The 12754-nt window shown below is 52.6% G+C and overlaps 4 protein-coding genes across 4 annotated transcripts; 2 read left to right on the forward strand and 2 right to left on the reverse strand.

The window, feature by feature from the left end:
• Positions 1–3527: 3527 nt before the first annotated feature.
• BDV17DRAFT_299395 (DUF3405 domain-containing protein) lies at positions 3528–6047 on the forward strand (the record flags this gene model as incomplete). The annotated part of the gene is made up of 6 exons (XM_073763868.1): positions 3528–3854; positions 3919–4139; positions 4216–4837; positions 4901–5762; positions 5843–5887; positions 5946–6047. The coding sequence occupies exons 1-6, from the start codon at positions 3610–3612 to the stop codon at positions 6045–6047; spliced, it is 2097 nt and encodes a 698-aa protein (XP_073613633.1). The 5' UTR covers positions 3528–3609.
• A 662-nt stretch (positions 6048–6709) lies between these two features.
• On the forward strand, positions 6710–7587 carry BDV17DRAFT_293146 (uncharacterized protein; the record flags this gene model as incomplete). The annotated part of the gene is made up of 2 exons (XM_073762532.1): positions 6710–6769; positions 6886–7587. 2 exons carry the CDS (start codon positions 6710–6712, stop codon positions 7585–7587), a joined length of 762 nt encoding a protein of 253 aa, XP_073613634.1.
• A 789-nt stretch (positions 7588–8376) lies between these two features.
• BDV17DRAFT_141389 (uncharacterized protein) lies at positions 8377–9548 on the reverse strand. Its single transcript, XM_073754302.1, has 3 exons — positions 9398–9548; positions 8710–9320; positions 8377–8596 (listed from the first exon to the last, which is right to left on the reverse strand). Exons 1-3 carry the CDS (start codon positions 9497–9499, stop codon positions 8479–8481), a joined length of 831 nt encoding a protein of 276 aa, XP_073613635.1. The 5' UTR covers positions 9500–9548; the 3' UTR covers positions 8377–8478.
• Position 9549: 1 nt separating this feature from the next.
• Positions 9550–12481, reverse strand: BDV17DRAFT_141377 (PA and RING finger domain protein). The gene is made up of 2 exons (XM_073754301.1): positions 10297–12481; positions 9550–10246 (listed from the first exon to the last, which is right to left on the reverse strand). Exons 1-2 carry the CDS (start codon positions 12357–12359, stop codon positions 9907–9909), a joined length of 2403 nt encoding a protein of 800 aa, XP_073613636.1. The 5' UTR covers positions 12360–12481; the 3' UTR covers positions 9550–9906.
• Positions 12482–12754: the final 273 nt, after the last annotated feature.

The following is a 12754-nucleotide window of genomic DNA, read 5'->3' on the forward strand; positions in this document are numbered from 1 at the left end:
TTCGGGGCCCCGCGGTCGGTCTACTTACGTTGATGCCGTGACGGGTTTCGGGCGCCTCAGCTGAGCAACGAAACGGAATAAATAGTATATATATTATATTCGAGCCAGGATTCCATTACTGCGTGTGGATTGGGAATACAAAGATACCTATCTACCATAGTAACATGCTGATCCTCAAACTGGCTCGCTGGGTAAGGGTGCCAGAGGTAAGCCCTAAGTCAGGCAGTCACCCTCCGGTTCAGGTAATTCTCAGCCATCTTCAGCCGCACCTGAAGTGATGAGATCTGTGTGTAATGCTACCAGATACTGGCCATGGAGAGGGAGTAAATGTCAAACGATGCTCATCGTCTGGCTTGGACACTAGTTGCTGTCCTAGGGCTACAACAATGCAACACCCACCCCAACATACAATGCCTAAGCGTCTTGCTCTGTGCAGGTGCCGCCGTGCGTCCATCAGCCAAAGCCAGCTCGTCAATGTATTTGGTTTGCTTTGGCGAGTTCTATGGCCTGGGTCTCTATAATATTTCTTCTCGGGGTCATGAACCCTGGGACCATTATAGGTGTCCTCCAATAACAGAAGTATTTGAAGCTTCAATATCTGAATTTTATCAAGGTTCTCGAAATACTCGACATTTAAGCATAGCTTATTGAGGTTCACCCAGCACGATAGAAAACCCGGTAACTCTTCTCCCAGGATCCCGCAGATAACGAGTTCCCTCAACCCTATCAGCTTCTCGTGCAGGAGAGATTGAATCTCTGGTAGGAGACCGCGAAATCATTGCGTCGTGAATACTTTCTGCTAGGCTGGGCATTCGCACAAGCCGCCGCATCCAGCCTCCAGGCCAAGGGCCATACCTAATCGGCGGCTGGTCCGCGGGATCGATATACGCATACGAGATAGCACACCAACCCACCCAACAAGGCTCGTCCATCGCCGCGCTCCTGATCCTCGACATACGCGCGCCCTCAATCATCCACACGTCGATCGTAACGACCAAGTTCGTCTCGAAACCCGGCACCTTCGAGGGGATCAATCGCGCGCGCATCTCATGGCGACGTGCCGGGCCCTGTCGCGCTATGAGGCGGCAGCGTTTCCGATGCACAAGAGGCCCTCGCATGTCCTCGTTGTCTGGGCTAGACTGGGCCTGGTGTGGATTTGGGGGATGAGGTGAGCCTGGAAGAGTTTGAGCGGTACTTTAACTCGTGGTTATATGGGAGGAAGGAGAACTTTGGGATGAATGGGTGGGAGACGCTTCTTGGAAAGGGGATTGAGGTTTGTACGGTTGATGGCGGCGAGTTCCTCTTCTGTGTCTTATTCTTGTTACTTACTTGGGGAGGCTGTTAAACGGGCGGTTAGGGTGTAGATTCATCGCATTGATGGATGTAGTGGGGTTATGTTCGTCCATGGACTGTCCGGTGAAACCATATATAAGTAGCCCGTGACTCCCGCTGCTTCTTCAACAGGGGGCTCAGAACTCTGTTGTGTAGCTTAGACGGCCAATCATACACACATCTCATTACACCCTGTGGCTGATGCGCAAGGTTCTGCTATTTCTATTCACAGAAGGTCCAGTCGGAGAATATACCTATAACGAGCGGCAGCAGCAGCCAGAAATGATCGTGCAACGTGAGCCTTGCTGACCTCTCACAGAGTGTCCAGTCTTGTGCAACTCTCTGAGAGAAAATCTTGTATAATATCTAGTCTATTGCGCACATCTCTATTTTCGGTTTCAGGGGAGACTGGGCCCCAGAAAGAAACTATACAATGGGTAATACCAGATCCCAAGAGAGCCAGCAGCGGTTAATTCCAAAGTTCGATGGTCCTACGCGGAGCATTCAAGTTGAATCAACACAGCCGTCGGCCGAGCTGGTCTATGACCTGAGCAAATGGCCGATAGTTTCTCAGAAGCTGAAGAGTAATGCGAAAGCTGAAAAACTGACAACATCACTGGACGCAGTCCTTGCGGTGTTTCCCATTGCATTCTTCGGTATATCTTGGTTGATCCCTCACTTGAACGGGAGCTGATGAGGTGGGGTAGTGCTTGCCATTCTAGCAATCGGTCTCGACGAAAAATGAAGTTTCGGACTGTGGTGAGACAATTGTTCAGGCAACACAGCTGGGCCCCACGGTCTTTCCTATAGCGTTCACTGCCATTGTCACGGGTCTAATGCGCAATTACGGCTTGTGAAGGGCAGGCGTCCCACTGGGGATAAGTGCACCCACCTGGTAAGTGAATGGCGGCTTCCTATACTAATGGTGACCTTGACAGCTTCTTGAGCAACTCAATGGCAGCACAAGCTTTGCCGGAACGGTGTCTTCAATTATAGCATTACGCCACTCTGGCTTGGATGATTCCTTGGCACCTATCAACGCAATATACAGTGCGTCGATGCTTGTGTCGCCTGAGGCCAGGAACTCCCCCCGGGACCTCTGGGGTTGGCCCAAGATCCCTACAATGCATCCGGCGCAGCGGTATTCGAGAAGATGGAGGGAAATGTGCTTAAGAATAATGCGACTGAATTGTTTTCTCAAGGCTCTCCATACACCACCTTCTTCTTTGACACCAGCTATATTTTCTCGGCCGCTTCTCGAAATCAAGCGGCCATCAACCTGTTCTTTGGGGCTCGAGATGCGATTGAGGAGGGCCGGGCTCGCCCGTATGCTCATCAATAAGGGCTCTGTGCAAGATCCGGTTAACCTATCGATGGCGGTTGAGCTATGGCCGCCATCGTTGCATAGCACCAGTGCAACGACCTCCAGACCTGCTCGAGTCTATCATGCCCATTTTGGCTGGATATGGGCGTTTTTGATTTGCCACAGTGACTCTCCAATTTTGCGCACTGGCGTGTCTGTTCCTCAAGTCTGTTACAATTGCCCCGGATATCCTCGGATAGGTCTCCTCTCTGACCAGGGACAACCCACATATCCCTCTGCCCCCCGGCGCAGGCACTCTCTCAGGCTCCGACCGTTCCCGGCTGCTTCGTGGCTTGAAGGTCCAGATCTTGGATGTCGATGGTGAGAAAGACACGGGACACATTTCCTTGGTGAGCGAGGCTCTTGGTGGGACTGGGAGATCTCTCGACCGGAGACGAATGTACATCTGATTTATATTCTACTGGCTGTTACATGAATGTAGAGCAAAGGATAATAATGAATTAGAAGTTTTAACTACACCCTGGTTATTATATTCAATATACTAATAATTGGGGCTTGGGGCTGCTTTTCCTGGGGTGCGGGGTCTTACTCTTGGTTGCTGCCATTCGATCTGACATTCAATGATAATAGGCCCTAATATTCATAGACTTGGCTTGTCGATCGCCCTCCTCCACTCGGATTCACAGGATCCACGTATCCCATCGACGCCTCAATTCACAGATTAGGACTAGTGAAGCTGCTATGGCCAAATAACCGTCCAGCTTGGAGCAGCTTGTTCGTGTTGAGGCTGTGATCGCCATCCATACATAATGATAGCCATAGCCTGATGATGCGGCCTTTTGGATCATGGATCTGATCTGATATGACATGGCTTTGCTTTGCTTTTCGGTCTTTGAACCCTCAATGTCATTAACTTCAATATCCGTTGGGTTCCTGTTTTACTGAGATTTACTATGCCGTCCCTGCGCCGGTATCTCTGGCTCTGGTCGCTCCTTCTGACGATATTGTTCTTCCTTGTTATACAGAGCCTTCCTACGGGACCGGCGTGGCTCTCTCTGAGCTCAGTAAGGTCTACCATCAGCATCTTACGACCGAGCGATTCAAGCTCTATCCAGTGCACGCGGCAGTGGAAACCATCGGACGACAACTTCCCACCTGCACATGAACCGGTAGGACCAGGAACGCTGCGCGATGTCAGGTATGTACATTCCGTAGCCGGCGAGGCTGTAATTCAATATGCTCATGACTATGCATCGCTATAGGGAAGAACGCTTCTACTCTGGAGGAACTTCCACGATAGAATCGCTTGATGGGGCTCCCCATCCCAGGCCGGCGATCTATGATCCCTACCCGGATTACAATGGGAGAGACTGGTCCAACGAGTGGAAAGGAAGCTTTCAAGCCTGTGATGGGCCGCGAGGGAGGAGGCTGAGTCGGTGGGATATGGATGACATGGTCTTGGCTTATCCTGGACTTCAAGAAGGTATGCATTCTCTTTGCTCACCAAATCGCGGAAAATCTTGGGAGCATTGACTAGACCTGCTATGATCTAATTACAGATTTCCCATTTCCGAAATACGGCTCTTATGAAGCGCTCGGACTAGACGGTTGCTCCTGCACTACTCGCAGCTCTCGCCTTGGGGCATATGGCTACACTGTGAACTCGACACAATCGGGCCCAGACAGCCGTAAGCCTAACGCGGCAAGTGAAGTCTCTTGGGAGACTGTCAATTGGAAAGCACTCCAGGCACAGTGCCTCAAGAGGAATATCAATAGGTACAACGAGTTAGCGAACAGCCCGTCAAGTGCTGTCCTGCCACTACCACGGCAAGGGTTGAGCACTGCTCGCGACGAGCCCGAGAAGCATGATGCCTCCGCGCCGAATACCCATCCAAGATCAGCTGTGGTACTCCGCGCATGGCACGACATGGAATGGACTGAGAACCTGAAGCAGCATATTCGATCGCTTGTAATGGAGCTCTCTCTGCACTCCGGCGCCGAGTATGAAGTCTTTCTCCTTACCCATGTAAAGGACAACGACATGCCTCTATACGGGCCGAATGAGAAGCGTAATGTCGAGGATTTGAAGAAGAGATTTATTCCTCCGGAGTTCCGGGATACGACTATATTTTTCAACGAGCAGACACTGGAATCCTGGTACCCTAAGGTGAACGAACATAAGTATGCTTACTGCTCCTTTATCTATATATACGCATCATAACGCTAAGGCTAACCCATGCTGAGACCTATATATCAATACCTGCAACCGCTTCAAATATTCTCCGTCGCGTGCCCCGACTTCGACTTCTACTGGCCGCTGGAGATGGACGCCCGATTCACCGGCCATACCTACCACTTCCTCGAACGAGCAAGCGAATTCGCAAAACGGCAACCGAGGAAATACCTCTGGGAGCGCAACGCATACTTCTATATACCAGGCGCACATGGCAACTGGACGGGTCTCCAGCGTATGGTGGACAGCTCAATGCAGGACAGACCTGCTAGTAGTATATGGGGTTCTGCGCCTCCCGACTCTCTACTATGGCTGGCCCCCATCGGGCCTACGCCCCCTGGTCCCACGCCGCAATACGACAACTACGAATGGGGCGTTGGCGAAGACGCAGACCTCATCACCTTCTTACCGATCTTCGACCCCTCTGAAACAAATTGGGTATTCACGACCATGCTCTGGAACCTGCCTGAAGACATACCCCGCCGCACATCCCCAGTGGCAATGGGTCGATATTCGAACCGACTCCTCCACACCATCCACGAAGCCCAAGTAAACGAAGGAATCGGCCTAGTATCGGAAATGGCAGCCTCCTCATTCGCCCTCTGGCACGGCCTCAAAGCCGTCTCTGTTCCGCACCCGCTCTACGCAGACGGGAAATGGACGCCCAAGGAGTTAGACAGGATAGTGAATAAGGGACGTCATCGCCCTGAGAAGGTTAACGGTGGACCGGATAGTATCTGGAACTGGGACCACCAGTTCGATCATATTCTTTATCGCATGTCGTATCTGTTTACTGCGCAGGCGGCTGAGGATTTCTATCGACGGTGGCTTGGGTACAGGGTTGACGGGGGGCAGTTTTCGGATGGGAGTTTCGTAAGTTGAGTCCCTGTGCCCTACTTTTTTTTACCATCCCTGGGTTTCTCTTCTTGACACTGTCTCTTTATGAAACTCAGCACCAAGACCCGCAAGGGAGAAACTGGTTTGACAATGGAGATCTGGTAAGTCTTTCCCTCTTTACCTATATTATGGCCATGAACTAACTGAATCTCCCTACAGCGCGAAGACCTCTACGGCCCACTCTGCTTCCCCTCCATGCTCCTCCACCCGATAAAGAACACCGCGCCACAGAAAGGGAAGGACATGGCTGTTCCTGTCTAGTGCGCGTATGCACGCCGTTGGCTTTGATAAAACATAAGTTAATATAAACCCACCTGCATCCTCGCTGTCCCGTCTCCCACTGCCCACTCCCCCGGCTACGTGTTCTGCTTCCAGCTTGGGTTAACATCAGCTTTGATGCTTAGGTTGACCGCTGAGCCTGACCGTGGCGTCTCTGGCCCTCTCTGAGAATATTATTATAGAATAGAAGCAAGCTATCTCACACTCACGCCCGATTCGTTATCCTTGCCTTCATTGCGGTTGAGGACAGGGGCTGCCTATCCTCGACTTGCTTTCTAAACAATCCCCCTGCCCCTCTCTCTTGAGGTTGTACATTCATCATGGGATATGGGAATGATTACTTTGGACCTTGAGCCCCATCTGCTCATGACGTTCTTGACCCCGCCGATTTGGTGAAGTGGATAAGGATGTGATGCTCTTGGGTTGAGCTCTCAATCGCTCAGCCACTTGGGCAAGAGACGAGGCCAAGATGAATGAGCCGATACCTGCATCCAGGACATCCACAGGGTGCCCTTATTGGCTGCTGGATATAAACGCCCAGGCAGTAATATGCACAGCGTGACAGTGGATTAATATAAATAAGACCGTTAGAGCCGCCTGCCCCGCAAACCATCGATTAATCCTCTTCTCAACTGGCGCTCACCATGGCCATGTCCATGTGTGTCGAGTATGTCCCCAACACCCGCTCGCGCGACTGTCCATCTGTAAGGCCCTTTCGAAGTTGCCATTTCCTCCCTGTTGTATACATCGGACAACTGATATCGTAACCTCATTTCCGGCCTGGTTGGTTTGTTCGTCGCTGCCTTAGTACATCCCGCAGATCATCGAACTTACCAAGCGGAAATATGACCGCTATACCAGTACCAGGACAGGGATATCCGGCTGGTATATCGTCCTTCTGACAGTCAGCGCCAGCTCGCACTTGGCTGCGCGACTGGTGGCCTTGGATAGCTATGAGCTGTATCTGTGCATCTGGTCCGACGGCCTAAAAGGCTTGACGGCATTCAGAGCACTGGTGGTTAATATTCCGCCCCTGTTGCATTGGATTGCGACCATTACGTTTCTGGCCTTCTATATCCGTTTCCGCCGCTGTGACTGTCAATGTGCAGCAATAGGACCTTTTCCGAGTCCAGAGAAGAAAGGTGGCATCTCACCAACCCCGTCGCGCGACTCGGGGTCACGGTCACGGTCACGGTCACCCTCTACGATAACCATCCTCGTAATCACCCTCATCCACGCCTTAGTAGTCCTCACGCCAGCTATCCTGCTCCTACACGACAGCGTACAGATGACGCCAATTTCTCTGGATCTCGGCCAGGGCTTCATCGGACTCATTCTCACCGCTATCTTCGTTGCAATGGGGCTCATCACATCCCTTGTCGTCGCAATCCCGCAGGTGCGCCTGATGCGTGCTCGGGCCCGTGCCGACTTGGTCCCGGATCATGGGGCTGTCAGCCTCAGCGTCTCCGGCTGGCGTGCCAGATCATATCACTCACGGTGGTGGCAGTCACACAGGGCCTAAGGCTTACACTGGACAGTGTAGGTCTGGGTATTGTGTGGATTGCGCTGGCGTTCTCGCAAAATTGGGTTCTGTCTGTTGCGCTGCGCCACGGAGTTCCAGCTCCGGCTGGGCGAACTGATTTCACTTTGCGGACTGGGAAGATACTCTCGCTATTCTCGCGTTCTGTTATGACACTGCACGGGACCTACCTCGCGTTTCTTATTGTTTCGTTTGTGCGCCAGAGTATCATTAATTCGTTTCAATAGATGTTGCTGGTGGTGATGGTGGATGGCCGGTCAAAATCCCGGACCATCTGCATGCAGTAAGGTGCGACGGGGGCACTGACAGCAACACTTCGCGAGAGTTCAATCAAAGAGCCCGAGCTCTGTTGCTAGTGGTATTACGGGACATAGGAATCACTTGAAGACGGAAAGAAAGTTGTCATTCGGTTCTGTGTGGATGCTCGTTCCCATGCTATGACTTGTCCATACTAGAGCTAGCCTCAGGGGTGCGCATTAAAACAGGGTACATACCTAATTCCTTTTGTCCACCCATTGGCTTGGTAGGCCGTGGCCATCTCTGAATTATTCAGAAGATGAGACTTGGGCAATCGCATAGTCAATCTATTGCTCCCAATAGCTATGATGGCTTGCTGATATTGCGCTGATATTGGAAAATAGTATGTTGAGCTACTCCCAGGATTAATCATATCGTTGTTCAGCGGGTATTTGACAGAATGGACGGACAACTGCAAATATCATGCTGTTGAAAGCTCAGCTCCGGGTCGGATGATCCTATCCCGTACCTAGGTAGGAGCAAGGTTGTGAGGTTATCAGGGCGTCGCTAGAGTCGGTGCCCTCCTGCGATTCCCTTCCTTCGGCTCCATTCCTCTACCTCATTCTCACTCTCGTCCTACTTACTCGCCCTCTCCAAATCAGCAGCCCACAACGCTGCCCCAACCGCATTGCTAAACTCAAACACCATGCTCGCAAAGGGCACCATTTCCAGAACTGTACTCGCCATTCCAAGTCTGCAACATAGCACCACTCAAGTTAGCCGATTGGTTATCCCCTTCAATAACTGAGACGAGCAAAAACAAGACGGAGAGAATAGGAATGAAAGAAGTGAAATAACATGACATACCCCGTATACCCGCCCCTCCTAAGCCTCACCCAATCCTCCCTCTGCTGACGATCAAACCCCTTAAGCTGGAAATACCTTGCATGCAACCCTGGCCCCGCCTTCTTCCCCGCAACATAAACATACATCACGGTCCCAATAACAGGGATGAAATTCAGCGGGAGGAGCATAATGGAGCGGAGGATACTCGAGCCCTCCGCACTGCCGCCTCCCGAGGTCGAGGAACCAAAAGGACTCTTAAGCAACCTCCCCAACCGCCCCATAACACCCTTTCCACCACCCGCGCCGGGTGACTTAAGCTCTCGCCCATTCCTTACCAGATTCTCACACCCCCTCGACAACAAGACCGCATCAAAAACATCAACCAGCGCATCCCGGATAATCCAAGCCCTTGCAACGAAGTGCGTTATCGCAGATGCTTCGCTGAGCACGAGGAGGACGCCCGCGATGGGCGCAAAGAAGGGGCCTGCTGTGAATGTGAGGAAGGTTGTTTGCGGGAGGTATGTGAAGAGGAAGAGGGATATTGTTATCCCGACGCCGGCGATGAGGGTCTGCGTTATTCGCGACCAGAGAGGTTTGTAGAGGGGTGGGTGGGTTGCGAAGTGGAGGAGGCCCTGTAGATTGTATTGTTAGATGGATTGGTGGTGGGAAGTTTGGTTGGGGGGGTGGCGGCGGCGCAGGGCAGGCGCACCTTAAAAGGATAGAGGTATGCGCCGGAGAAGAGGATGTCGCGGGAGGTGGCGGCGAGATTGGAGGATTCGGCGCGGAGGGCTTCTTTTGCTCTGTCAGACATGGTGGATTAGGGTGGTTGTTGTGATAAGACGTGGTGAGATGGTGAGGGGATGGGGAAGAGGAAGAGGAGAGTTTCACAAGCGCCGACAAGGAAGTTCGTGTTCGCGATACACTGACGTCATCACTGGATAATTCTTAAGTAGACAGACCACTTTCCAGGTGTTGTACATTCATTGACCTAGCCTCTGGTGATAGAAATAAGTGAATTCAAAACGAGAGTACATCCTACAGCTCGAGTACAGACGAGCCATTCAGCCGGTAGGTAGTTCCAGCTGTATCTTAGTAACGCCAACCAATTCAATCGCAGAACGCTAACCGCTAAAAACAAAAGAAACGCTAAGACCATCCAGGACCTAGATGTTGAGGGAGAGAGATGAAGAGAGGGAGGTGAATATTCGATTTGAGAGTTTAGTTGTCGTTGTCGGCCCTGCCTTGGTGGCCCTGAGTCTGATGACCCTGGTGCCAGATGGTGTCGCCGCTGAGCGCAGACAAGCTGAGGGCTGCAAAGTTGCGCCAGCTCGGTGAAGTGGAGCTCCGGTCAAGTCCGGTATCCGCAGACACATGTCGCTCCAAGTCGGATATTTCCTGGTCAGTCATCGGACTAATCGGGACGGGTGCAGATGCGCTATGGCGTGAATCGGATTCTTGGTCTGGCTGCGTTTCTGCTTGTTGAGTATGCGACATGGACCGTACAACGTCCCCCTTGCAGATAGGACAAGTACGCCGGCGGGTCGTTAGCCAAGGGGTACTGCATATATTAGTATGGTTATTTTCCAAAGTGAAATTTGTACGACTTACATGCACTCCGCATGGAATTCGTGCCCACATGGTAGGCTCATGACACGGCTCTGGCCGTCAATGTATTCCTCAAGGCAAACAACACACTCGACCTGTCGTCCAGTATACTTTCGACGCCACGTTGAAGTCCCCGATGGCTCTCTCCTCTCAAAGGCTTTTGGCGCCGCTTTTTGATACTGCGACCGAGAGCGAGATTCTGATTTCGCACCGAGAAGAGGGGATGTCTGAGTAACAGGCCCAGGGCTTGAAGATCGCACAGAGCTGGAAGATGAGGACGAAATCGACGGGATTGTATGGTAAGTCCTCACTGGAAGGCGCTCCACCAAAGACTTTGGCGCTCGCCAACGTCGGCGCCGAATGCGCGACCGAAGGAGCAAAAGGATGTAGACAACAGAAAGAGTGAGCAGCGGGCTCACGACGAGGACCAGAAGCGTGTCGAAGAATGGACTAGTAGACATGCTCGTCGGCGTGAGGGTGACCCACAAGCCTTCATGCTCATCGGTTTTGACCTCATTGGCATCCTTTTGCACATCGTGTGTGACTTGCTTCTTCTCAGAGCGGGCCGGCCCGGACTTTTCTGACATGACTCCAAGAAAGTGTCGAGAAAACCAACCCTTTGATCTTGTACCGTCAGAAGAACCTGCGGGGCGACGCGAATCGATCTTCCGGGTCTTGTCTTCAACAACCGACTTCTCCAATGCGTAGTATTCTCCACTGCCGGGGGTTATGCTGCCGCCTTTGAGCGTCAACGACTGGGTATCCTTGTTGTTATGCTCCTTCGTCTCCGACGCAGTGCTGCCCGTAGGAGTTGCCACCGAGCTACTCTTCGGCGCCACAAGATCCGGATCCCGCCAGTCTTGGACGCCAATAACGAATCCATCGCCGTCCCCAGCATTGGCTTGAGAAGTCTTATCGCTCTTGGAATATGCATCGTCACCCACTCGGCCTCGAGATGATTCCTGGTCATCCCAGAGACCCAACGGAACCCAGTCAATATTGCCACTGCTAGGAGGCCGCCGGTTGTCGTGCGAAGAACTTGATGCATCGCCACTCAGACCAAGACTTGCTAGGACTTTAGAAAGGAATCCAGATTCCGACTTGGATGCGCTTGTGGCCTTAGGGGTAGACGACGGGGTTATCGTGGCCGAGGCAGCTGGCGTGGTCTCCGCCTCGGGGACGAGGGTTTTGGTTCCTTCAATGGAGGGTTCCTCCCGATCCTGCGGGGGAATGAGAGATGATAACAGATGGGCTGTTGTGTAGGACGTAAATAATGCAGGAATTGTTACGTTCGAGGTATCTCCCCGCGCATACATCGTAACAAGGCTGCCCCCTCGGGTATCATCACCCACAATCACCGCACGAGCCCCGCGCCGTTGAGCCCACTTCACCTTCTCCAGAAAACCACAGCCGCCTCTGCTCAGCAGGACGACCTGACCACTAATCTCGGCAGTCTCTTGCAGAGATTGGATGTCTGCATGCGCGCCTTTCGGTGTCTGGGTGTCGCGGTTTTTCTCGGCGGAATCGACCACAAATGACTCCGGTAGGGGGTGATGGAGATGGTCGTCGGTGCCGTCGTTGGACGGGAGAGATCCAGTATGCGCATCGCTTTGGGGCTTAGGGCCCTGCAGAAAGTCCGCATGGTGTTTACCCGGGGTAACGCCAGTGTCTTGATCATCAAACCCAGATTTTCCGACGCGGCTTTCTTGGGGAGCGTCGTCACCCTCTCTCCAGCCCGGAATATCAGAACAGCCCAGTTCTTTCCCCGCCCCAAACCCAGTACCAACCCATAGCTGACCACTCAGTCCCTTGTCGGGAAGGAGTGGGCCAAACGCGGCAGGTCTGGCTAGGAAGAACGTCGAGTTCTCATCTGTGAGGCTGATGATGGCGGATGGAGGGAACAGCGAGGACGGTAGGTTGAAGGAGAAGAAGGCGTGTAGGCCCGTTGCTCCGAGCGAGCTAGGTGTCGATACAGTGGGGGACGAAGTGAGGACGGAGTAGAGGGTGAGGAAGATGGGGAAGAAGATGAGGCAGAAGGCGACGAAAATGAGACGTGGTGGTCGCATGATTCCGTAGTCGAATAGAAGGATCTAGATTGAGCTCTAGTAGTAAGCGCAAGGCAGCTGGTATTGATCAAGCGGAGTTCGACTCAGTACTGAGCAGTCCGACGAGTCTCACGGAGACGGATTCATTGAGGGGAGTCAAGGCAGCAACGGAAGCCAAGACCGGGGGGGAACGGAAATCTGGTCCACGGTGGTAACGGGATATCAAAAAGGACAGAAGGACAAGGGCAGAAAGGGACAGAAGCGGCATGAACGAGAAGAGTCAAGGTGTTGTTGAAGGTAGAATGGAGGTTCTGGTTGCTGAGCGTCAAGAGAGCCCGAGAGGGCGACAATCAACCGAGGAGTCACGGGATCCTGCCTCAGGCACTCACGTCACACCACCCACAGTCAGGCAACAA

This window comes from Aspergillus undulatus (genome assembly GCF_047715775.1).
Source record: "Aspergillus undulatus strain CBS 261.88 unplaced genomic scaffold BDV17scaffold_39, whole genome shotgun sequence".
NCBI lineage: Eukaryota > Fungi > Ascomycota > Eurotiomycetes > Eurotiales > Aspergillaceae > Aspergillus > Aspergillus undulatus.